This window comes from Podarcis melisellensis (genome assembly GCF_964234715.1).
Source record: "Podarcis melisellensis genome assembly, chromosome: 9".
Classification (NCBI taxonomy): domain Eukaryota; kingdom Metazoa; phylum Chordata; class Lepidosauria; order Squamata; family Lacertidae; genus Podarcis; species Podarcis melisellensis.
The window spans coordinates 18,237,801-18,262,855 of NC_138541.1; the positions used below are offsets into that span (position 1 = coordinate 18,237,801).

Sequence of the window (25,055 nt, forward strand, 5' to 3'; positions counted from 1 at the left end):
TCCTCTTCTCCCCCACCCCCATTTTACACTGTCCTTCATTGTGGAACCTCATGTGCTTGAAGGCTTATGTTAAGAGTTTCAGATGTTGCACAGTACTGTAATTCTAGTTTACTTCATCTCCTCCTCTAACAAACGCATAACAGAAATCCAAGATTTGGGATGGGAGTGGGGGAGACACTGAAATAGCAAACTGAAATAGCAAAAATTATACCAGCTGTGTAAATATGTCCCCCAAATCTACTTAACTTGCAGGGGGAAAAACCTGGCACATACTGCAATGCACACACGGGTGTCTGCACACATCTCTTTCCCAGGTGGTGTCGTTGATCTTCTGGTTCAATGGATGCCTCCTCAGAGTTTTGGCCTTCAAAATAGCTGAGGAACTGTATAAACTGTATACTTATTTCATATGCTCTGTACAGCTTTTTTTTGTGGGAGGGAATGCTTTGCACATACATAATGATCCTAGTGTCACTCCACCCAGATTACAGATCAGGTCCACACCTCAGTAACAGCAACAGTACTGCAGGGTTGGGTGTTCTCAGGGCATTCAATGGGCCTCTGCATAGCTATCTACAATGGTGAAACCATCTTTTAAAAGAAAAACTATTTGTTACTACAACCTAATTGCTACAACCTGCTGAAATATATTGTACTGTGTCGAAGTGATTTAGTTAAGGTAAAGTCTGTGCTAGAATGTACATGCCTCTTTGTACAGACTAATTGGTGAGGTTGGCATTCATTAGTTACCGCTCCTCCCTCTTGCCTGGCAAGCTCTGTCGTTCTTACCTCAGGGAACTGGAATTCTTACTGGATTACATTCTAAAGGTGAGCTTTTGTCATCAAGCTTTTGATAAAAGGCTGCTTTTTGAAATTAGTTACTAAAGGTTAGATAAAAGTCTGAGGTAAACGTCTTGCAAAACCGCTTCTGAAGCTCTCCAAAATGTGCAGTGCTACATGTGGTCTTTGTGCCACAAGTTTTAAAATGGAATGTTGTGATATTTTCTTAACTTGTAACCAGTAATTGGGATGCCTTGGACAACATAGCCTGGTTCACATGTAATGCTGAACCATGGTTTGTTTAGCTTAGCAGTGGTTGGTGTTTTTTTAACCTACTCTGGACAATTAACTATAGTTTATTTATGTCTAGTCAACCAGAGTATGAAACAATGGTTTGAAGCTGACTTACAAATTTTGGCTTATGATAACCATGGTTTCTAGTTACATAGAATAACCATAGTTTCTAGAACTCACTGTTCACGGGTTTTTGTTTTGTTTTGTTGCACACTGGCTCAGAAACTTGCATAACTACAGAGGTGTGAGGTAAGAGTATCTTAGAAAATGAAATCAACATTAGGTGAAACAAACCACCATTATTTTGATCTCTGTGAAACTGAGCCTGCTTTCTTCCAACAAACCATGGTTTAAAAAGCAAATTAGCATTGCATTCAAATGTAGCCCACGTGTATTAAATTTTTGTGTTACCGCTTGTCCTTTTTTGTTTTTTTAAGCCACTTTGAGGTTTTATTACAATCAAGTGGAACACACACACAGAGTTAAATAACAACACTGATACCTCTTTCATGGTGAATCATTAAAAATATGTTGTCATCACAGAAAACTAAAATTTACTATAGCATAGACAAGGATCTTTTTACTGGTTACTCTCCATGTTCCCAAAGTCTTGGGTTGGCCATATCTTCAATCTTGTCTTAAAGAATTTACAGAAAACCACACCTTTCTTCACATGTTTTAACCTTACTTTGTCCAGATACACTAGTTAAGTGATGTTTACTTACTTGTTCAGTCTGTTGCAGACAGATAGATATCCCCCCCCGACTGGATTGTATAGAAATCACCTGTGAGGAGGAGCAAGAGTTTATAAATCACCCAGAGGTTTTATTTTGCACTTAAGCTATATACAAATTTTGTTAAATTAATTTTAAGAATGGCACAGTTTAAACATTTTTAGTGCCTCAGTCCTAAAAGCACACAGTCCAAATTAGACCTTTTGCTGTCACTTGAGAAAATTCTCTTCACTTCTTCAGCCAAACTCCATGTGCTTCTTCTACTAGGTTACATTTCCAACAATCCGGAGGCCTGCATGTGCAGCTTTTATTACTAACTATGGGTGGAAAGATTTTGTGAGCATGTTTGGGAAGGGAAGGAAGCCTGCTTACCGTGGATCACATTGTGTAGACAGCAATGGAATAGCAGTGGTGTGTGCAAATGTGTTAAATCATACCAGGTCTGCTCCCCATTCTCTCCACCCCTTTGCTCCCACTTGGGAAAGATGAGTCAGACGGTCTACCTAATGCATAGCTCCTTTAGCACATCATTCAGCCAGCGTTGGGATTTGCCAAACAGAATTTAGAACGTGGCACTATTGTCCTTGTACATTTATTTTAAGCTCTGCCTGTTGGGATAGGGAGAAGATGACAAAGGGAAACAATGCCAGTTTGGCCAGCATTTATCTTAACTTCTTAAAATAATACAAATGCTTTGGGTGGTGGCGTGATCCCTGGTGACATTTAGTCTTGTTGGTACTCTTTTCTTAAAAATAGCTGCTTAGTACCATGCAAAACACTGCACTTAAGCTGAAGGCTCATTGTCAAGCTGTAAAATAATATACTGTGATCCTAATGAAATATTTTTCTATTAGTTGATGATTGCATTGAACAGACACTTGAATACATACTTGCCTCGGAATACACAGTTTCCAGTAGAAGCTCATACCCTCCAACATTACTCTGATGAAAATTGGGGTGTGTGTCTTTTTGCGTGGTGCTGCCACTGGAGTCAGCAGCATTGCAGTGAGTGCCAGTGCTGGCTGCAGGCACCAGCTCATCTTCCTTCCCAAGCTCAGAAGCAGCAGCAATGGAGGGGGGAAACGAGATATTCCAGGATCAAATTAGAAGTTGCAATGACTTCTGTAATTCCAGGATGTCCCAGAAAAATTGGAGAATATGTAAACCCTTACACCATTTTTCAATTTTTTATTTCGCTGTGAGTGTAACAGCGGGAGTCCAGATTTTTCCTTTGACTCAATCCAAGATGGGGTTCTAGTGTGGAAAATACAGCCTAGAAGATTTTAGGAAATTTCACAAGTTTAAGAGCAATTTATTGATGGACTAGCTGCTAAGATGGCGGAGTCAGAAATGACAAGTGCCGTGGGAAACCTCAGCATTTCTTGTTTTTATCTGTACACTGTCAGGGGGAGAAAGTGTTACATTATTGTTAATAATAGTATAACAACAACAATAGGTTCATGCCCTGTTGGTTCAGATTCACCAAATTTGGAAACACAAAAGGGAACATTTCTGGTATGAGTGAGGAAAACTGAAGTTGCTCCACACATACAAACTCAAATACTTGTGGGTGTAGGCTACAGTACAGCGGTACCTCAGGTTACATACGCTTCAGGTTACAGACTCCGCTAATCCAGAAATAATGCTTCAGGTTAAGAACTTTGCTTCAGGATGAGAACAGAAATCGTGCTCTGGCAGCACAGCGGCAGCATGAGGCCCCTTTAGCTAAAGTGGTGCTTCAGGTTAAGAACAGTTTCGGGTTAATGAAACTGGAACGAATTAAGCACTTAACCCGCGGTACCACTGTACCTGGGTCTCATTTGAATGGGGAGAAAGTGGATTAACAGCTAAATGTGCTGTATTGTGAACAAGCTCTTTATTTTAAACTGCACACAACTCCCAGTTTAAAAATACTTACTAGGGAATAAGCTCAACTGAATGGGATTTAAGTTCTGAGTAAGCATGTATAGAACTGTGGTGTCTGAGTGTGTTCATTTTTAAGGAGAGCCATACAGTAGTTGCAGGTCCAGTGTATAAGTGCACAGTAGCTGGCAGGGATAATAAAGGAAGGTATGACGGAGGCATCTTCAGATAGGTTTCCTCATGCTTTCTGCCTGAGGGAATGTGCTGGCACATTTCCATGGACTTGGTAACATAACCTTTACGAGAGACATGCTAACTAGGCTAGGAACATGTCTGAAAATGGAAGGGAATTAGTTGCAGTCAAAAGAACTATCATGCCCCTGAAAATGTGAGAGCGCTTCTCAAATTCGGATGTTTGTAATCCATATTTTTGTTGTTTGGCTTAGCGGTGCAAGTATCACTTAGATATTCGGTCATTGCATAGTCCGGATGGTGTAATAGCCCATAGAAATTTCCAAGTCGTTTGAAGGTGTTAATATATCTAACAAACTTCGTACCAAGAAAATATTTCCTGAATGACCCACCGGAAGCAACTTTTGCTACATAGACTTCAAATTATAACACAAAAGCTCCATCAGGGTTTAATCTCTGGCCATTTGTCAAATTTCTTAGTAGTTTCTTTGGCTTTGTGTTAGGGATGGCTACAGCCCAAGAACATCTGCAAAAACCACAGGTTCACATCTCCACTTTAAGCATCAAGGTTCTGTTCAGGATCTGAGCTATCAGACTGATCTGTAAGAAACTCTATGAAGCCAGGGAAGGGAGGGAGAGAGAAATAAGGTATCCTAGCCTGGATATGGGAATGTGAGACATAATTTTACTGATCCTCCCCTTTTTCCTGCAATCAAAGGAGTTAGGAAACGGGTGGATAAAAAGTGCAAAAACCAGACACAACCACCTATGAAATTGCACAAGTTTTTGCTTCTTGTGTTCTAAAGTTTGGGAGAGAAATAGTGCTTCACACCCAAAATACTGAATCCTAATAGGTATGATGATGTCTGATTGAAGTACAGTGGTACCTCGGGTTACATACGCTTCAGGTTACAGACTCCGCTAACCCAGAAATAGTACCTTGGGTGAAGAACTTTGCTTCAGGATGAGAACAGAAATTGTGCAGCGGCCACGCGGCAGCAGTGGGAGGCCCCATTAGCTAAAGTGGTGCTTCAGGTTAAGAACAGTTTCAACTTAAGAACGGACCTCCGGAACGAATTAAGTACGTAACCAGAGGTAGCACTGTACTATGCATTGGGACCTGGCTATCCAGAGGAAGATTGGCCTGATCTCCAGCACTAAGATAGTTTATTTTACACCTGGCAATGTTTAAAACTCTGAAAGACTTAGACCCTAAATATCTGACATAGCCTTTCCTAGACCCCACTTTCTCAGATGTTAAGATTGGGTACCCTCATGGCAGTTCCACCGCCTCCTAAAGTACAGGGAATGGGGGCCCAGGACAGGGCATTCTCTATGGCACCCCTAAATCGTGTAGCTTCTCTCCTCTGCATCTCCATTACACAGTGTTTATTGCACTCTGAAGACACACTTCTTTGTGTTGGCCTTTTGAAACTTAAGGTTTTTGCAGGACTTTCCTCTATATATTGTCTGAGTTTTGCTTCGTTACTGTTTTCTTTGATATTGTTTATTTGGCTTGCTGGTAACTTGTAACACAGAGCAACTCGAAGGAACTTGAAACATACTTAATATTATAATGGTTTTGTGTTTTTAACATTCACACAAACGCAAACAATTCATAAAATATATATAAAGCAACACCTTCCCCACCCAGAACAACTGCAGGACGTTTTGGCAGCAAACGGACAGCAAAAACTGATTACATTGTTGAAATCCACTCTGGTATTTTATTATAAAGGTCAGAGAAGAAACCCTTTAAATAAATAAATAACCTTCAAGAAGTTAGGGAATTCTCAAGTTCTAGACTGTCTGGACTTGAAAAAATGGTTTGTTTGTTTGTTTTTCCAGCCCTTCCCTCAGGGGAATTGTTTCATTCCATCGCATTTGGTCACATCTTGCGTTCTGCTGTACTAACTGGCTACTTTGCAAGCACAAGTTTCATTCCCCAGTTGTGTTAAAACACTGGTGATTTGAACCATAGCTATAGGTGCATTGAAGGAGGAAGCCATCTTGGTTTCCTGGGCGTAAGCCCCTGTGTGAGCAGAGGGCTCACTAGAGAATTCACGTGGGGAATTTGAATTAAGCTGCTGGATTTCTGTCCCAAAGCTGGGAATCTGCTCTTCTTGACAGCAGCAGAATTAATGTGCGAAAGCTATCGAAAGTTGGATGATGGATCTTTTGTTTTCGAAAGAATGTGTGTCCTGACCTAGCTGAAATAGTACTCCCCACACTCGTTTCCTAATTCAACTGCAGCTAACACAGCAGTTTTGGGCCCTCTGCTATATACAAGCTGTAAGTATTGTCTGTCACTTGCTGGCAAAAGGATCTGTGCTCAACAACTTTGCTCCAAGGGGTCATTGAAAAGGCCATGATGTACTGCCAGTGAAGAAGGAGTTCAACTTACTCAGAGCAGCTCTTAAAGACCATGGCATTCAAATTTTAAGTTCTCGAATAACCTCCTAAACACTCAGTTCCGGGGTACCTAGGGTGCCGATTTTCATCATGACATCATAGCAGACCAGCCAATGGCTTCAAGTGATGGACAGCCAGAGCTTGGGGGCTGAGGAGGAGACGCCAAGACTGATGAGGTCAGAGGGACGATAAGAGAAGTGGAGGCACTTCAGGGAGGAGGCTTGGTACTGATGCATTCCCTTTTGCTGGTAATATCCACTTCTAAGCATTCATCATGGGTTTACCAGGCAGCGTCTTGAATTACTACTACTAAGGCTTCATTTCACTCTTCTTTCTGTTTTCACTAAAGAGCTGTTGACCGCACCTGAACCATATAACCACTGATTACAGGTTTTCTGTTGCTAACTTGCAGGCATCCCTTACAGCAGAATGTGGCATTCTGCCATGGAAAAGCACTCTTTAAACAGATTTCAAGGAGATTTCTTGGTTTACAAATAGCCGCTTTTCCTTCCAGCATTATCCAAGTAAGCAAGCATTTACAGCAGGCATGGGCAAACTCGGCCCTCCAGATGTTTTGGGACTACAACTCCCATCATCCCTAGCTAACAGCACTAGTGGTCAGGGATGGTGGGAGTTGTAGTCCCAAAACATCTGGAGGGCCAACTGTTGCCTATGCCTGATTTACAGCGACACTTCATACAGTACTTGGAATCCCATCAAAATACATCACAGTAGCCCTAATAATGAAAATAAAGATGCTTGGTGTTTAACATTTGCAAACTACATTGGCCTACCTTATGCAAGACTATTTTCCTAGACAGTTATCTCTTCCGTGAAGGAATAGCACCCATATGCCATAGCATTTGATGCAGGTCGACGTTGTCTTTTACAGTGTATACATGCAGCAGAGTACATAGCAGCAGGTACATTTTGTTTGATTGTTTAATACTGTTCTGTATTGCTTTATTATTTGCATTTCTAAGTGTTATGCATAAAAACAATGCTCAGAAAATGGAGCAAAACAGTTTTAAAAAAAGGACCATAAAACTAAAGAGCCAGTGTGGTGTAGTGGTTAAGAGCAGTAGTCTCGTAATCTGGTGAACCAGGTTCGATTCCCTGCTCCTCCACATGCAGCTCCTGGGTGACCTTGGGCTAGTCACACTTCTTTGAAGTCTCTCAGCCCCACTCACCTCACAGAGTGTTTGTTGTGGGGGAGGAAGGGAAAGGAGATTGTTAGCCGCTTTAAGACTCCTTCGAGGAGTGATAAAGTGGGATATCAAATCCAAACACCTCTTCCTCTTCTTCTTCTTCTTCTTCTTCTTCTTCTTCTTCTTCTTCTTCTTCTTCTTCTTCTTCTTCTTCCTAACACTGCCTTTAAAAGACTGCTGAAACAGAAAGTCTTAGTCATGCACCTGAAGTTCCGCAAGGAGTGTGCCTGTCAATCTCAGTTGGGAGGGAGTTCCACAGGCTTGGTTCCACTATCCTGGGTGTGTTTTTTTAAAGTAATATTTATTACAGATTTAAGGATTACAGAAAGAAGAAAAAAGAAAACACAAAATGAAACAAAACAAAACAACACATCACAATAAAGAAAAAAACAGAAAACACTACTTATCTTAACAAAATAAAAACAAAAACAGAAAGAATTAAAAACACAACGAATATTCCCATAACTTATCTTTCATTTGCTTGTTTCATTGACCTCCTCACACCTCCCTTTTTTGTATTCTAGTTCAGTTAGCTATTTCAGCAAATCCTTTCCATCTTTTTGCCCTATAGTTTGTCTTGACATGATCTAACTTTACTTTTCCTCCTTTAGCCAATTAACAATCTATTTTTACTTAATCCTTTATAACATTTCTGCTAAAGCCATATAACTTCATTCCAACATCCTTCTAACATTCATTAATTTTACAATGTTTCTGTAAATAATCTTTAAATTTCTTCCAATCTTCCTCCACCAACTCTTCTCCCTGGTCTCGGATTCTGCCAGTCATTTCCGCCAATTCCATGTAGTCCATCAACTTCATCTGCCATTCTTCCTGGGTGGGTAGATCTTGTGTCTTCCAGTACTTTGCAGTAAGTATTCTTGCTGCTGTTGTAGCATACATGAAGAAAGTTCTATCCTTCTTTGACACCAATTGGCCGACCATGCCCAGGAGAAAGGCCTCTGGTTTCTTCAGAAAGGTATATTTAAATACCTTTTTCATTTCATTATAGATCATCTCCCAGAAAGTCTTAATCCTTGGGCATGTCCACCAAAGGTGAAAGAATGTACCTTCAGTCTCATTACATTTCCAACATTTATTATCGGGCAAATGATAAATTTTTGCAAGCTTGACTGGTGTCATGTACCACCTGTAGATCATTTTCATCCACTATCCTGAACATAGTTAAAGCCAGCTATAACAATGACAGTGAAGAGTTTGAATGTTTGCTAGAAGCTTTGTATGGTTGCAATAACTGTCAGGCATTAGAGCATGGGAATTGACAGCAGTGCTTGGGAAATAGTGCTTGGTAGTGGAAAAGAATATGAACTGAGCAGATTGCAAGCGTACTTTCCAGAATTTTAAGAAAACGAGGCAAGTAAAGCTGTTATAAATTCCAGATAAAACAACTCTTAAAAAAAAAAATGTGTGTGGAAGGTGCTCCCTTTTTAAATTTAGCTCTTTAAAGACTTACCTCAAAGGCAAACCTTCCCCGGGGGTGGTTAACTGCCTTTAATGCGCTGCCATGAGTTTTAGGCCATGTGCATTCCAAGCACACTAATTAGAAGGAACGTTATAATTTCCTGCAAGAGAAATGTGGAAAGGAGAAAAATGGTTTCATTAGCTGAGAGGTAGAATAAGTAATAAAAATATTTAATACTCATTGGGAAAGATGAATGATACTTAGTTATACCTGGGCATCTTTATATCACTGTAATTAAAAGCAATGAAAGGCATTTTACTCCCAGTTGCTGAGATACCTCAACTAGGATGAAAGGACAAAACTGGCTTCCATTTAATAGCTGCGATTCTTCACATCCTCCTTATTTTAGTACATGGAAAAGTAATTGCTTGTACAAATAAGCAAGGTCCACTATAAGTTTATATTCCAGCTATTCTAGGTTTTATTTGTACAGAGCATATTTGGGTTATTTAAAAGGCATGCGTAGAAATTAAGTTAAAAGGGCAGAAAGATTATTTGCTTGAGCCCCATGTTCTAGCATGGCACACTAACATTCATATGCTAGTTTCATGTGGCGCAGTGACTAAAATCCTTTTACCGTACTTATATTGAAATAATTGTTAATTTCCATATTGAAACTGTTGCCAATCCTTTGGTCCTGTTATATGTTCTTGGTTTACCTTTTCTAATTAAATTGCTGCTGATAATCAGTCATACATTATGTTTTCCCCACCTTTAACTCCATGGATGGTTTTTGCATTTATTGGCTGTGTTTTAAATGCAATGCTAAACCATGGCTTAGTGTTACGAAAACGAACAGCAAAGAACCTGGGCTTGTCTTTTACCCACATGTCCTATATTGTCCTCAATTAGGTTCTCTCCCCCCCCCCATTTTATATTAGCCACAGCTTGTTGTGATGGTGGGATCCAATCTGTGGTTAATCTTAACTATGGTTTGTTGAAACAGCCCAGATTCCTAAGGTATGGTTTGAAGCTGGCTTGTTTCAAAAAAACATAGTTATTATTATCCATTGCTTGTTCAGGATTGGACATCGCAACAAGCTGCTATTAATCATGGCTGCTGTGGAGGATAAGAAAGGGAGTATGTGTGCCCAAGGGGCACTACAACTCATTCACATATTCTAAACTATGCCAGTGATCAGGAATTGAATTTGATTTTTTCCACTGTTTTTTTCAAGGACTAGATACTGACTGTCGAATCAAATGCTAAGAAAGGGGAAAAAACATGGTTCACAAACTAGATTAGTGAAATGGGGGAAATACTCATTGAGCAACATTGTTGTGCGTAATCTTAAATCAATTCACTGTGTCAGACTATACACATGTGAATGTGAAACTGCAGGTACATTGTGGGGTGGATGGATTGAAAGTGAAACAATTTTTCCAAAGATTTGTGGGCAAGTTCTAGCAGAGTTGGCAGTTTTTCCAACTCTTTAAACTGTCAGTATTTGACAATTCTACCACATGGTGAAAAAAAGTTTTGAGTCTTGTCTTTCATGTAGAAAGAGAATAACATTGTGACTGGCAGACTGCCATGTTAGCCAGAAATCAGTAATAATATTTTTCTGCTTAGTTTTACCTAATCTAGTTGTTACTTTCCATTTTCTCCTTGTTCCATCTGTTTTGATAGCAACGTAGATATACATACAGATTAGATTACAAGATGAGAATTATTCACCGTAATGGTTCTATGTAAGCGGACATTAGTTTGTGTATTTTTAAAAGTGATATACCTTCTTTTAGGAATTGTGAAAATGGAGAGAGTTCATTACAGGGAAAGCCTGGTCCTGCCCATCCAGATCTTGAAGATGTGGAGCAGTTCTTTTAAGGAATTCATCATTTTAAGCTGCTGAAGAGGACCTCTCTTTTTTTTGGGTCAAAATGCATTTGACAGATTTAAATGTTGGCTTTTAATTTTACTAGTTAATGGCATCATCATGTTGGTTTGTGTGTGGTAGCTATTTAGAAGTTTGAGTGTTACATTTAGAAGCAATATGATAATAAAAGTGTGAATCATAAGGTTTTGAGCGTGCTAAGATAAATAAATTTTTGTTCATCTGTAGTTAAAAGTGTTCTGATAATTCTTTACTCTATTACAAGGTAGAGTGTCTTGGAAAACCACGTGATGAGAAGAAAGTATGAAGATATATAATGTAGATGCTTTCATTCTGTATGGTTTGCTGTAGTCCATCCTTTGCATATCTGCTTACTTTATGTCATTAGCTCACAGCTTCTACCCTAAAAACTAGAAATTGGCCTCAGGCCTATTCCTCCCCCACCCCTTTGTCAGCCACCTCCTTTCTGCATTCATCACACTATTGTTTCCCCAGGTTCCTCCTTTTCAGTGTCATCTCCTGTTGTCTCCCCCACCTCAATTCCTTTACCATGTTCTCTGTCTGCTCACACTCTTTTCTTTCCATCAATCTCTCTTGTCTTTAAGCCCTGCTAGGCTTTTTCACAGCTGTATTCTTCCTCAGCTTCCTTCAGACCTGTCTTCTCCATCTCCTCTGACTAAGGGCTCTAGTATTTTCATCCAGTATGTGCTCTGTTTCCCTGCATCTTGGTTTCCTGTCCTTTAACTTCTAACTTCCTGCACTCTACCTGGACTGTGTTTTCAGTGTCCCCTACCTTGCCCACACATATTAGACACTACTAGGGCAACATGTGATGGCTGTTCTTAGTCAACCACACCTTTCACTTCAGCTCACAGAAGTGGAATATTTTTTTAAAAAAGAAATTCTGTTGCTGACCCATTTTCTTCAACCGACAATGCAACTTCATCACAGTTTCTGCTAAACCTCTGTTTGTATAACAGTAATAATGCTACTGTGGTTAAGGTAATTGCTTATGAATTATTGTATATGCTGCTGTGAAATTCTTGGAGCAATTACAGAAGGGTGAAAAGAATGTCAGCCTAAAAGTGGTGCAACTGATCTATAAGGTTAGTTAATGTGAGATGAGGGGGCATTGAGCCAACTGCCCTATCTCAATAAGCTTTATGCCTTAGTGAGGAGTTGAATTCAGGTCTCACTTAGCTAAATAGCTGCCCTCTAGCTGGCTCCCCCCTCTTCCCACTTCTTTTAGATGCTTAAAAAACCCCACAGTTGAAATTACTATAACCCGAAACAATGCAGCTATTGGCAAAGCACAAACATTTCCAGATAGCTGGATAACTTGCCAGAGCTCTTCATATTGTGTTAACCTATTTTTATGTCTGAAATAAGCAGGAAAAGGTGAATAAAACAAGAATGTAAAGAACGAAGAGTTTGCTGGTCTAGATTTCCTGTAGCAAAGAACACATTGCATCATTTTTCATATACAGTATGGCTGTGCTGAATGCTGGTACAATTTGAAGTGATTTTACTGTATCTCCCTCCCCATCACACAGGAAAATAAGAGTAAGGAGTGCCTTGTGGTGCCAGCTACAACAGTCTTATAAGTTCTCACAACAATGAGACCTGAATTTATTGGTGCTTAGTGAACCTCCTATTTGAAAGTGCATGATACTTCCAACTTGCTGAAGCTAAGCAGGTTTCGGTCTGGTCAGTTCCTCAACCAGCAACACTGTGTATCCTGCCTTGAGTTCTAGCAAACCAAGGCAGGACAGAGATATAATGTGATGTGTTGGTTGTTAATGGCACCATGGTGCCACTTGTTAAAATGCTTTATTATTATTATTATTAAACTTTTTTTTGCTAAGATAAAGTACACGAATAATTTCTCAGTGCTTGTAGAGAAGCACTTAAATACATTTTCAAATTCTTAAATGTTCATCAACTAATTATAATGACATGTATGAAAAATGTCTCCCAATGGATATTGTGGTTTCTTTACCAGTAATTCATAAAGGTGCCTTGATTCTGTGCAGACATAACATTTCAGAATTCTTAACTGAGGTTAAAGGGAGTCCTAGTGGCTGTGTGTGAAAGACAGGAGGAAAAAACACCCCAGTTTCTACTTCTGCTAATTCTTTTTACATCTGCACCGGTGTTAACACTACAGCGTTCTAAGGAGTTTCTTGTACTCTGGTTAAACCTAACCATTTTTATTAACGTTGGTGCAAGCATAATGCTGCACTGCGCTGAGTTTAGGAAATGGAGGGGAGGTGAAATCATGTGGCTCCTCTCTAGTCCATCACATTCCAGCCAGGAGCCAGGACAATGATGACGTGGGAAGGACTTGCAGAAGTAGCCACAATCATGTAGTCTTGTAGTCAGACTCTTTTCACGGCAGCATGGATTTCTTCTACACCAGGGAAGAATGGGGTCTGTTCATTTTTAACACATCAGCAATTCATTTGAATTCACGCTTAACATAATATACATGGATATTATTGTGCCAAAGCATTTTCCATCGTTAAGTGTTGCCCGTCTTTATTTTTCCCCTCCTCGTCAATTTTCACAACCACAGCAATTTTCTCATTCGTATTTTGATGACCCAACTGATTCTTATATATGGTTCTGTGTTCCATCTTACACAATACCCTGAACTGAGTAATAGCAGTTAGAACGTTTCAGGAATCTCTGGGCAGATAGTTATTTTCCAACCACAATGTGTTAAGGGGGAGGGTGGTGGTGTGGTGGTGGTAAGTAATTGAATCCCAAATTTATAAGAAACGTACTGTAAGGCATTCAGTTTTATCACCGGAATTTGTTCAATGCTATGCCTTGCCTGTGCAAATTCTGCATTTTAGGTTCTGCTGCAGAGCCATAGAAATGCTGCTTTTTTAATAAACAAAACTGGTATGTGCAAATAGCTGGGATAGAAATGGTTTGAAGCAAACCTCTCTTGCATGTCTGTGGGAGATTTGTTTCATATTGGGATTGTGACGTCTGCATGCCCCTCAGGACAAGTTACTCAAACTCAAAGAGGGAGGGGCTCCTAATCCCCATAATTGCCCAGTATGTTGTGTGTGCCGGAGGGGGGGGCAATAAGCCTTTATTTAATACTCTGGCAACCCCTCTGCATACAGGCACTGCAGCCATAGGGGCCTGGACCATATCTTTGGATATTTATGTTGTAAGGATGACATTAAATATAAACATGGTAATTTGAAGTGTTCCATTTGCATGCAGAAAATATTTTTTTCTGGAACAGGAGAGTTGAGATTTAAGATTCTAGTTGAAACTCTAGACGCTGTAGTTTGATTTCCTCCACTCCATTGTGCCAGACCTGATGAAAGCAAATATGGGAACAATACATGTTTTTCATTTTATATGCACAACTACGGAGAAAGCAACCATTTTCATTAGCAACAGCTATAGTTGAAGCTTTGCCTTGGTTTAAGTTTTGCTTCTATGTACTTAGGAAGCTGTTTTATACAGATCCACACTGGCCCTTCTAGCTTATTCCTAAATAGCAGCAGCTCTCCATGGTTTGACAGGGACTGTCCCAGCCCTACCAGAGATTGGACCTGGGACCTTCTGCATGTGTTTTACCACTGAACCATGGCCATTTCTTCATTGTATTTCTATAAACTGACTACTTTGTAATTGCATGTTAACACTGATTTATCCAAATGTTTATTTTGGGAGCCGTGTAGCCATGTTTCATTGGATGTTCCCACTGGATGGTCTCTGAAACAGGAGAACAAACCTGCTTCTCAAAGAAGGCAAAGGACTCAGCTACCTGTACATTGGCAAAGAAAAAGCGCTTTATATGCCTTGTATATACATGATAACACTGTGACACCAGATAGCGCTGTTGAGTTCCGTTTTTGCCAGCCTAATTTCTCATACAAAGTTTACAATGCATTTAACTGAAACACCTCTTTGAATGTATCTAGATCCAGCCAAAGTCTTATTTGTTCTTAGTGTTAATTAGTACGGATCCAGTAAGGAAGAGTGAGACCCCTCTGAAATTGTTTCTAACCATATCAGATTCCTCCCATTCAATCACTGATTTTCCTAAGTGTTTTGCCTTTCTGGAAATCTCTAAATTCTCCTTGGGTTTTTCTTTACTTGCAGTTCAGTGGCAAAATGTATACCTGTACATGGTACACAGTATCCAATGGGAAGCCCAACCTGTTGACTATAACTGGATGATAGAATCCATGTGTTTTTCCTGTATCTGCTGCCACCACCACCTTACAGCCTGTGAACTGAGTGGTTTCTGTTGGCTAACCCATTGGAGTGTGGTGCTGTGTCATAATTTAAGCATGGAAATGTTTCAGTTTCAAATGCATCCAATATACTCCGAAGTCATTCTTCAATTTTGGGATGCAAATGCTTTGCTATTCAAACACTAAGTTAAGCAACTGATTTCTTGTGGTTTGAAATAAGACTTTGGATTCTAAGAAAACTAATACACTGTGTAAAGCTCTGTGGGTCCATTGACAAATACCACTGATTTGAATTAAGCATTGCTTAAATCAGTGGGATCCCAACTGCTTAGCTTTTGATTGGATTGTGCTGTTAGAGGCTATATAGTGATTTAGAAGATTATTGAACTATGTGTGGTAGGTTTCTTTAGAATTTACATGGCCTGTTCTTTTTTCTTTTTTTCAGAGCACCTTCTGCTCCGAAACCTGATCCCATACCTGTGCAACAGGTAAGTCCTCCACTTCAAATCCAGGGGTAACCAATTAACTCCTTGAAATCCTTCCCTTAACGTGTATTAATTGAAGAGCTCTTCCAGTGCAACAAAAATGGTGTTTCAAGATGTTGATCTTGATCTGTAAAGCCCTATTTTTGCATTCATTTTGAGGATGACTGGGTATGCTATGCAGGCTATAGCCACTTATGCACTAGGATAATATGGGAGTTCAAAGCTGGGCACAAATGAAACAATACCAAGGAAATACCTGTTTCAGTCAGGACCAAGCTATGTTAACATCATGCATACACTACCTAGTCCATTGTTCCCTTACCTCTAGAATGTACTTAACCATGTACAAAGCCTTCTGGGAGATTATGGAGTCCATGTGTCTTTGTAATAAGAACTGAGTGTGCAGCTGTGTTTTTTGTTTTTTACTGAGGATACATTTGCTGTATCTTCCTCACAGACTGCTATGACTTCAGTCTCCAAAATACAGGGGGCCTGGATGTTAAGTCGCAGTTCATACAGTAGCTAAAAAGAACTCTGGAAAGGCAGAAAACATAACTTCTTGAAAGGGACATACTTGTGATAGGTGACCTAAGGTTGTCCCTGTCTTTTTTAGTAGTTGAATACTCCTTTTCTGTCTGATTCCATCTCACGTTATTAGACCTGAGTTTCATGACTAGCTGAATAATGCCCCCCCAAAAAAACCACCACTAAATGTGGAAATGGGACACGGGTGGCGCTGTGGGTTAAACCACAGAGCCTAGGACTTGCCGATCAGAAGGTCAGCGGTTTGAATCCCCGCGACAGGGTGAGCTCCCGTTGCTCGGTCCCTGCTCCTGCCAACCTAGCAGTTTGAAAGCATGTCAAAGTGCAAGTAGATAAATAGGTACCACTCCAGCAGGAAGGTAAACGGCATTTCTGTGCGCTGCTCTGGTTTGCCAGAAGCGGCTTAGTCATGCTGGCCACATGACCCAGAAGCTGTACGCTGGCTCCCTCGGCCAGTAAAGCAAGATGAGCGCCGCAACCCCAGAGTCGGCCACGACTGGAGGTAGTGGTGAGGGGTCCCTTTACCTTAAATGTGGAAATGGTAGGTGCTTCATGTCTCATATTGAGATTCCCTTTTCAGAACAAATATGCAAATTTGCCTTTTAATTAAACAACCCAAGGAGTAGTGCAGCCAGCAATTTCTGTCTTATTGGTAAGAAGAGCCCTGCTAGATCAAAGATCCATCTAGTTGAGCATCCTGTTTTCACAGTGACCAACCAGATGCCCATGAGAATCCTGCCATCAGAACCTGAGCTCTAAAGCAGCCCTGCTTGCAGTTCCCCGCAACTGGTATTCGCAGGCATACTTCCTCTGACAGTACTGGCAGAACTATTGTGGCTAGTAGCCGTTGATAACCGTATCCTCCTTGAATCTATCTAATCCTCTTTCAAAGACATGCAAGTTGGTGACCATCTCTACCTCTTCTGGGAGTGAATCTCATAATTCAGCTATGCACTGTGGGAGGAAGTATTTTATTTCATCTGTCTAGAATCTAGAATCTTGCAACATTCAGCTTCATTGGGTATCCCAATGGGAGAGAGAGAGAGAGAGAGAGAGAGAGAGAGAATTTCTATCTACTTTCTCCATGGATACTTCCATTGACCTCTGTCATGTGCCCTCTCACTTGGCTTTTCTCTAAATTGAAAGGCCACAAATGTAAACGTTCCTCCTACTGTATAGCCTTCTTTTACAAACTTCTAGGAAAACAGTTGAGCCGTTCCCTTTATAATTCTGGGTGCCGTTTTCTGACTTTTTCCCTAGAAGTGTGTAAATGAAGGCTATACAGCACAGTGAACTATTTTAAAAATTGTTAGGACCTTGGATGTGTTTAAGAGAACTTTTTAACACACACAGCCCTGCACACACTTTGAGCAGCACGGCCCCCAAGTGATATAGCAAACTGCTTGTGAAAAATCACCTTGAATCAAAATGACTTTGGCAGTGATTCATGGGGAGATGGTAATTTAAGAAACACAAGCCCAGAACTCCCTTGGTCACATTAGAAAATAGCAAAATGGTTATTCAGTACTGGCTGAAAAATGAAGGTATTTATGTTGGGCTTTGCATATTCCACTACTTACCTCTGATTCTTGCACTGGGTGAGTCTTCTTTATCTCTTAACACTCGAGCCCAGTCAATTATGAATATTTTTGGTCAGTTCCCAGCTCATGCGTGTTCAACTTTTTCTCCTCAATAGTGCATGCCATGTGTGTGATTAGAACTAGTGCTTTGTGGGTAAAGCTATGTAATGGGCAATCCTTCATTGGTCATCAGTTTGTGTTTCAAGATGAAACTGCAACAGATGACACTTATATTTTGCATGCCATTTGTATGTGCGCGTGTGTGTCCGTGTGGCTTTCTTGTGTATTTTTGTGTTGTTGTTGTTTTTATTTCACATAGGTAGAGCCTAAGGAACTAGTTAAGCCTGTGCCCATTCCGTCCGCAGTCGTGCCCAAAGTTTCATCCACAGCCAACATAGCCTTCAATAAGGCCCCAAGACCCTTTGGGTCTATGTCAGCTTCCAAGATCACGTCCATTCCATCGCCATCATCTGCCTTCACTCCAGCTCATGCGAGTTTTTCATCACATGCTTCCCTTACACCACTGGCCAATGTCACGCCTCCCACTGCATTCACCGCCTCCGGACTGCATGCTAACGCCAAGTCTAACGCTGACCAGCGTTCACCTGAGCTGAGCGCTGCTAAACCTGCAGTTAATATCCCATGGCAGCCCACACACAATGCATCCTTGAACACCTCTTTCAACGACAATGCCCAGGAGGTGGCAGAGGGACAGCGAAGAGGATTCAGAGAGAACCAGGGTGACAGTAAAGAGCAAAATGGGTAGGTGGTTTCAGGAAACCTTTCCCCCTCTTTTGATGGTCTTAAAAAGGGTTTCCTAGGCAATTTATCAACCTCTCTTTCTACCTTTTTGTTTTTTAAAAGAGCTTCTCAATGAAATTTGGCTGCATATCCAATAGCTTACTTGGTTTTAAGCCACTTTAATTGTAATGGCTTTTCCAAAGGAATCCTAAGGACTAAAGTTAGGTGAGAGTTCTGGAGATTATGTGTTTGAGACACCTCGGTCCTCTCACAAAACTGCAGTTCCTAGTGGTCCCCGGGGCTATGAAATGACAATTGAGCAAGTTTTAAGTATGTGGCATAGACAATGTTGTTTTGTGGAAAGGTTTTGTGGACATTCTTGATTTCATCAAACACTGAGGCCTGTGACTTGCTTCTTATTTTAATCCTTTCACAGCAGTTAAAGGTAAAGGTAAAGGTACCCCTGCCCGTACGGGCCAGTCTTGACAGACTCTGGGGTTGTGCGCCCATCTCACTTAAGAGGCCAGGGGCCAGCGCTGTCCGGAGACACTTCCGGGTCACGTGGCCAGCGTGACATCGCTGCTCTGGCGAGCCAGAGCCGCACACGGAAACGCCGTTTACCTTCCCGCTGGTAAGCGGTCCCTATTTATCTACTTGCACCCGGAGGTGCTTTCGAACTGCTAGGTTGGCAGGCGCTGGGACCGAGCAGCGGGAGCGCACCCCGCAGCAGGGATTCGAACCGCCGACCTTTCGACCCCTGCGTCACAGCAGTTAACCTTATACTATTTTACTGAGGCCAGGTTTGGAGAGCTTGTGGTTCTCAGCTTAATTTCATGCAGTATGGGTGAGGGATAAGGAGGACTCCAGCAGAAATGGGAAGTAGGCCAAAAGGTTGGAATGATGGAAAGAGGAGATAGGGAAAGTGCTCCAGGGAAATCACTAGTCGAAGAGCAATCTGTCATTTCACAACATGAAGAGAGATAAAAAAAGAGGGAGCTATATTGAGAGAGAATGGTTGGCCGTCTCACCCACCCTTTTTAAAAAATTAAATTTCTATACCACCTTCATTTGAGGATCACTGGACGGTTTGCAATATTATAACACAAAAATGTATATCATAGTAACAAACAAACAAAACATACACAGTTTAAAAGGCCATAGATTGTTTAATTAGCCAAAGACCTGGGAGAAGAGGAAAGGTTTTGCCTGGCGCCTAAAGCCTTTTTGGAGAGAGCAACCCACAAACGTGGAGCGACCACAGAAAAGGCCCATTCTTGTGTTCCTGCCCTCCAGACCTCTCATGGAGGAGGCACATAAAGAAGGGCCTCAGATGATGATCATGGGGTCCAGGTAAGTTCATATGGGTACCATCAGGGCTTTTTCATCTGGAACTTGGCAGAACTCTCAAGTGGGTTTATGGTGAGTTCTGGCATCTCTTTTTCTAGAAACATTGCACTGGTAATGGTTCATATACCATTGGCATGCAGCCCTCAACAGATTGTCCTTTAGAAAATATACCCTTTATAGGAAAATATGTTCCCCATCCCTGCCAGGCATAATGAGATGGACCAAGTTCTAGGAGAAGGCGTTGCACACAGAGATGCAGCAAACTAAGCCTTTTTAGCCCAATTTGTACATGTGCACTTTAAAGTCAGCTCCACTCTTATTTAATGTGTGTAGTGAAAGTTCATAAGTGCTTTGAGAGATAAAAGGTTTGACCTTTGTGTCTGGAATGCCCACCCCGGCCAGCACATTTACTTCAACAGAATGCCTACAATGCAACCCTTATGCATCTTATGTTGCACAGATGGCATAGCAATTGTTACAACTCTCATGAGCAGATGATGCTATAGTTCCACACTATCTAAAATAAGGGGGGAGAGTTCCTGACAACTCAAAGCAAACAGAAACATAAATATATCTTGGCAAACCATTTGTAGCCTTCCAGGAAAAGCTATCTTTTGCAAAGACACGGGAGCTGCCATTCAGCTGCGGTAATTAGCATTCAAATACAATTTATTACAAAGGAAAATAACTTCGTTCTGCCAAGGCTCAGGGCTGTCTCTCCCTCCCACCCCCTAAGTTGAAATCTGATGACAGGCTAAAAACTGCTTTCTAACCAGTAAATTTAGCAAACAGTGAAAATTCTGGTCATTAGATTATATAATGCTTTGCACGGTATAATTTTTAAGAAATAACTTTAAGTTGCTTCATGTACATGATCTCCAGGAATTCTTACAAGAATATCATAAAGTATATCAATACCATTATTTCCATACTGAAGATATGAAGGGGCTCTGACTTGCCTTGGGGTCACATGAAGAGCCTTGAGCTTTGTACTTTCTTGTTCATTTCCCCAAAACTGTTTTATAAATAAGTGTTATGAATAAATAACAGATCCATTATATTCTTCACTGCAAAAATCTAGCAGCAGTGCAGCCTAGCTAAGCAATTCTCCAATTTTCCAATATTATTCAAAGCCTAGTTTCTGATATTATCTAGCAAAGTAAAAAAGAAATAGCTGTAGACTTGTTGGGCTTAGCTGTACTGAAAATATTATGGTTTCAAATGATGCTCGAGCAATTATTAGTGTGACAAGAATTTGCTTACACATGAGAGATCTAGTGCTGATTAAACAGCAAGACGTTGCACTGCCCTTTTTATAAATATTTTTAGACCTCAGTAATACAATCTGTTTACTGGAGGTCTTCCTAGTCCGCAGCACGTCACATCTATACATGCAGTGCACTTTGAGATTAAGTACAAGCATGCTTTTGTGTATGACTTGAGGCCATAGTTCTAGTACAATTGCTTCCAGAAATTAGAAACTAATTCAGGTAACTATTTTCAGAGGGGTAGCCACGTCAGTCTCTTAAACAGCAAAAGCAACAAAGGGTCTTGTTGCACTAAAAACAAACAAACAAAAACTTAAAAAGAAAGGTAAATGAATGGGCAACTTGTCAATCTTTAAAATGAGGGCAAGGATAGCCCTTTTATGTGCAAAATGAACTTCCAGTCATTTCTATACATCTGAAAATGAAATTACAATTCTAAATCAAAATGTGTCACATGAAAGTGTATTTATATAAAGAGACCTTTGAAATTACATATTAACAGCCATTACTTTTATATGTGTTAGCAGAGGAATCTTGGCTTCTCTCTCGCTGGAGAGCAGTTTCACTGCCAGGATGGCACTTAACGCCCCTGGAAGAGTCTTTGGTATTGCCAGCAGAAAGCTTTCAGAAAGCTAGCGAAGAAGTACTGCTAGTAGTTTTTCTATCTGTCATCTATCTATCATCTACCTACCTACCTACCTACCATCTATTTATCTGTCTGTCTTATCATCTATCATCTATCTATCATCTATATCATCTACCTATCTACTGTATCTCATAAAGCAATACAATAAAAAAGCAGACTAGTCTAAAGAAAAACCAGAAAAACAAAGAGGAAAAACAATGCAATGTCTTCTCTCACAGGTAGATCTTAACCCAGCCATCCCCAACTGCGGCCCTCCAGATGTTTTGGCCTACAACTCCCATGATCCCTAGCTATCAGGACCAGTGGTCAGGGATGATGGGAATTGTAGCCCAAAACATCTGAAGAGTCGAAGGTTGGGGATGCCTTTCTTAACCCTTGTCTCACACAGAAATAGGTGGACCCTCCCAGCTTTCACCTGGGAGCTTCCCTTTCTTCTCCCAGCCTCCCATGCTGGGAGATCTTCCCTTCCTTGCCTCTCACACAGGGCCAGCCACCACCTTCATCTGCATACAGTCCCTTCATTAACCCAGCATAGAGGACAACAAAAAAACAAACAAAGACAAAATAGAAGCAAAAGTACTGCTAGTAGTTTTCCGGTGGTGGTAGGACCCAGGACAGGACATTTCAGGGTGATGCTTGGAGAGTAGATCCAAGTCCCTCTTGTTCCATAGACACACCTACCTATTGGGCCTGAAACCACTCCAGCCCTAGAGGCAGAATTGTTGATTTCCCTTCCATTATACCCAGTTAGGCTTTCCCTTTTTTAAAAAAAGAAAAAAAGAAAAATGGGTGGTGGCAGGGGGAACAAATAAAGTCAGCCCCGACTTCCTGCCCGAAGCATAGCAAGCTGCAAGGGCTTTAGGTGTGGCAGAGCAAGCAGCACAGAACATCAGCCTTGTCATGTTTTTCCCTGCAGTGTTCAGATTATTACAGTACTTCCTACAATAGGTGTTCAAGGTAGGCTACTATGATCGTTATGTGGCTTACCTAAGATCACCCTGGGGAAATTCATGTCTGAGCTGAGATATGAACCAAGGACCCACACCCACAGCATACATGTCCTTGATCACCATGCCACATGAGCTCTGATTAGCAAAATGTCACCCAACGTCCCAAACCCCCAGTGGGGGAGAAAAATAGTTCATGTGGGGGGGGATAAGTCCTGAGAAGACTTATGTTCATCTGCAGCATGGGCTGGCTTGGTTTTTAAGTTGCTGTGTGCCATTCTGTTTTTTATGTTTATTGTCTTGTCAACAACCTATGCATGAACATCGTTCTCTTAGCATCAGACCGATCACCTGACACCGCACTGAACAAAATGTGTTCTTACAAGTTTGCTGACATATTTAATTTTAAAATGTGAGGAGGCACTTGGACTTTGGTGACCCTGGCATATGTTCAGGATGCAGCAGTAGGGAAGTCAGTACAATAAACATACGAATTGCTCTTTTTTCTTTTGCAGGAAGCCACAGTGACAAAGTTAGTATCAGTAGCACCTTGAGTGGAATTGTGTTTTCATGTTTTTTAAGAAGTAGCATGCATGACAGTTGTGCTTTATAATTCAACATCTGCAAGACAAATGCAGCGCTTATTAAAAAGTGATTAACATTAATTGTTTGCATTTTTACGCTGCACACAGTATGCATTTTTTTTACCAAATAAGAAGTTTTGTTGCAGTGTTTCATTTGTAGCAATAATAATAGCAATAACAGAAACAATAATATAATGATTGATTTTACTGTTAGAAAAATTGTAACAATTAGACCTTTTATCTTACAATCCTATGCATGTCTCCATGGAAGTAAGCTGCATTGAGTTGAAAGGGATTTACACCCAGGCGCATATGTTTAGGATTACAGCCTCAAGAATGTTGCAGTTAAACTTGAGATAGCTAAAGATTTGTTTAGTACCCATTTTTTCCTACCTGCTTCCCCTGCCCTACTTTCCTGGCTAGAGTCAACTAAAATCATTACTATATAAATTGACTTTGTGAAAAGAAGCGAGTGCACTCTAACTTTAGCTTTGCCTGTGGCACCATCTTGCGACCAAACTTGGTAACTACTAGAAAGGGCCAACCAAAAGGACATGCTAACCTTTGCCATTCACAATACTTGTTAGCTTTTAACGTAATAGGTTCGTGATTCTGAGTGAGCCTGTTATTAAATCTTACTGATTTTGATTTACTCATTTGCTCTAATTTCCTAATTAATTTTCTATTAACTTTTTCTTGCTTCACTTTTATATGCAATTTCCTATCTGTACTCCGCCATCCTGGAATCTTCTCCATTGTCTGTCTGTTGTTCTGTCCCTCCCTTCCTTCAGTAACCCTGATGAGGTGTAAGTACTTCACTAATATAATTTGCCTCTTAACTACTTAAGCATGTTTTTCCTCACAACAGTAAATAAAACAATGTTGTATTTTGTAGCTATTCTTTGTAATTAACCCCTGGATTTCTTAGGAATAGCTTGCTTCAGTTAACAAGAAAAATGATTGTAAACATCACACAGTTGTATAAGAATATACAAAATCTTTATGCATACAAATTATGCCCCAGAAGACCTATGTTAATACTATGAGCTGCTTATTTGGAGAAGGATTCCTACCTCCTCCTCTCCCATTTTGTAATATTTCTTGATGGTAAATTTAATTGTGCATTGCACACATATTGAACCAGTTGCTCAAGGTAAAGGAAACCTGGATGGTTAAGTCCAGTCAAAGGCGACTATTGCTCAAAGGGGGGCTATTATACATATATCTAAGGACTAAGAGTTTAAAGCTTCTATTTTTAATACTTTAATACTTCTATTGCAAGTATATTTCCAACTAGTCTAGGTTATGAGAAACAAAAATAGAGAAAAGTAGCACGAAAAACAGTTACTGATTATTTATGAACTTCCTTTTACATAACCGTCCAGGGGTCCTTTACCTTTTTTACCTTTACGTATGTACTGGGTCTGTTTACAGATGTATCACTAGGGGCAATGAGTCCACAAGACCCTGTGCATTTTTTATCTTTTGTAAACAGTCCTATTCTTCATCCCATACTGACACATTGTAGCACATATGGCAGAGATTGTATGTGCACGAGTAAACAGTTCACAGTACTGACCATTTCCTTTACTTGACCATGTTTGTGTATATCTGTAATGGCATCCTTCTTGCTTGGGACAGAAAGGCAGGGTGAGAATGCAAAAATAGAAGAATGGGGGAAATATATATTAAATCTATTTGGTTATCAAATACAACAGAAACGTTCAACTGTTTCCTCTTAATTCTTTTTGTCTTCTGTCTCCTCTTTCCCCCTCTTCCTATTTCTCCTTATACTGGACTCTTTCCATACTTCTGCCATGCCCTTCAAATGCATAAAAGGCAAAACCCACCTAAACGGTAATAGCCAAAAGCTCACCTGTATGTGTA

At 40.5% G+C, this 25,055-nt stretch overlaps 1 protein-coding gene across 4 annotated transcripts in view; it reads left to right on the plus strand.

The window, feature by feature from the left end:
- The window catches only part of PDLIM5 (PDZ and LIM domain 5), a 120,131-nt gene that overhangs the window by 44,005 nt on the left and 51,071 nt on the right, over nucleotides 1–25,055 (plus strand). For 2 of the 4 annotated variants that reach the window (XM_081924893.1, XM_081924894.1), the window contains exons 4-5: nucleotides 15,473–15,515; nucleotides 17,955–18,397. In XM_081924893.1, the coding sequence (XP_081781019.1) occupies nucleotides 15,473–15,515; nucleotides 17,955–18,397 (486 nt within the window). Of the gene's footprint in view, nucleotides 1–15,472; nucleotides 15,516–17,954; nucleotides 18,398–23,099; nucleotides 23,117–23,959; nucleotides 23,975–25,007; nucleotides 25,026–25,055 lie in introns of all 4 variants that reach the window. The other 2 variants (XM_081924895.1, XM_081924896.1) reach the window with 2 other exon arrangements.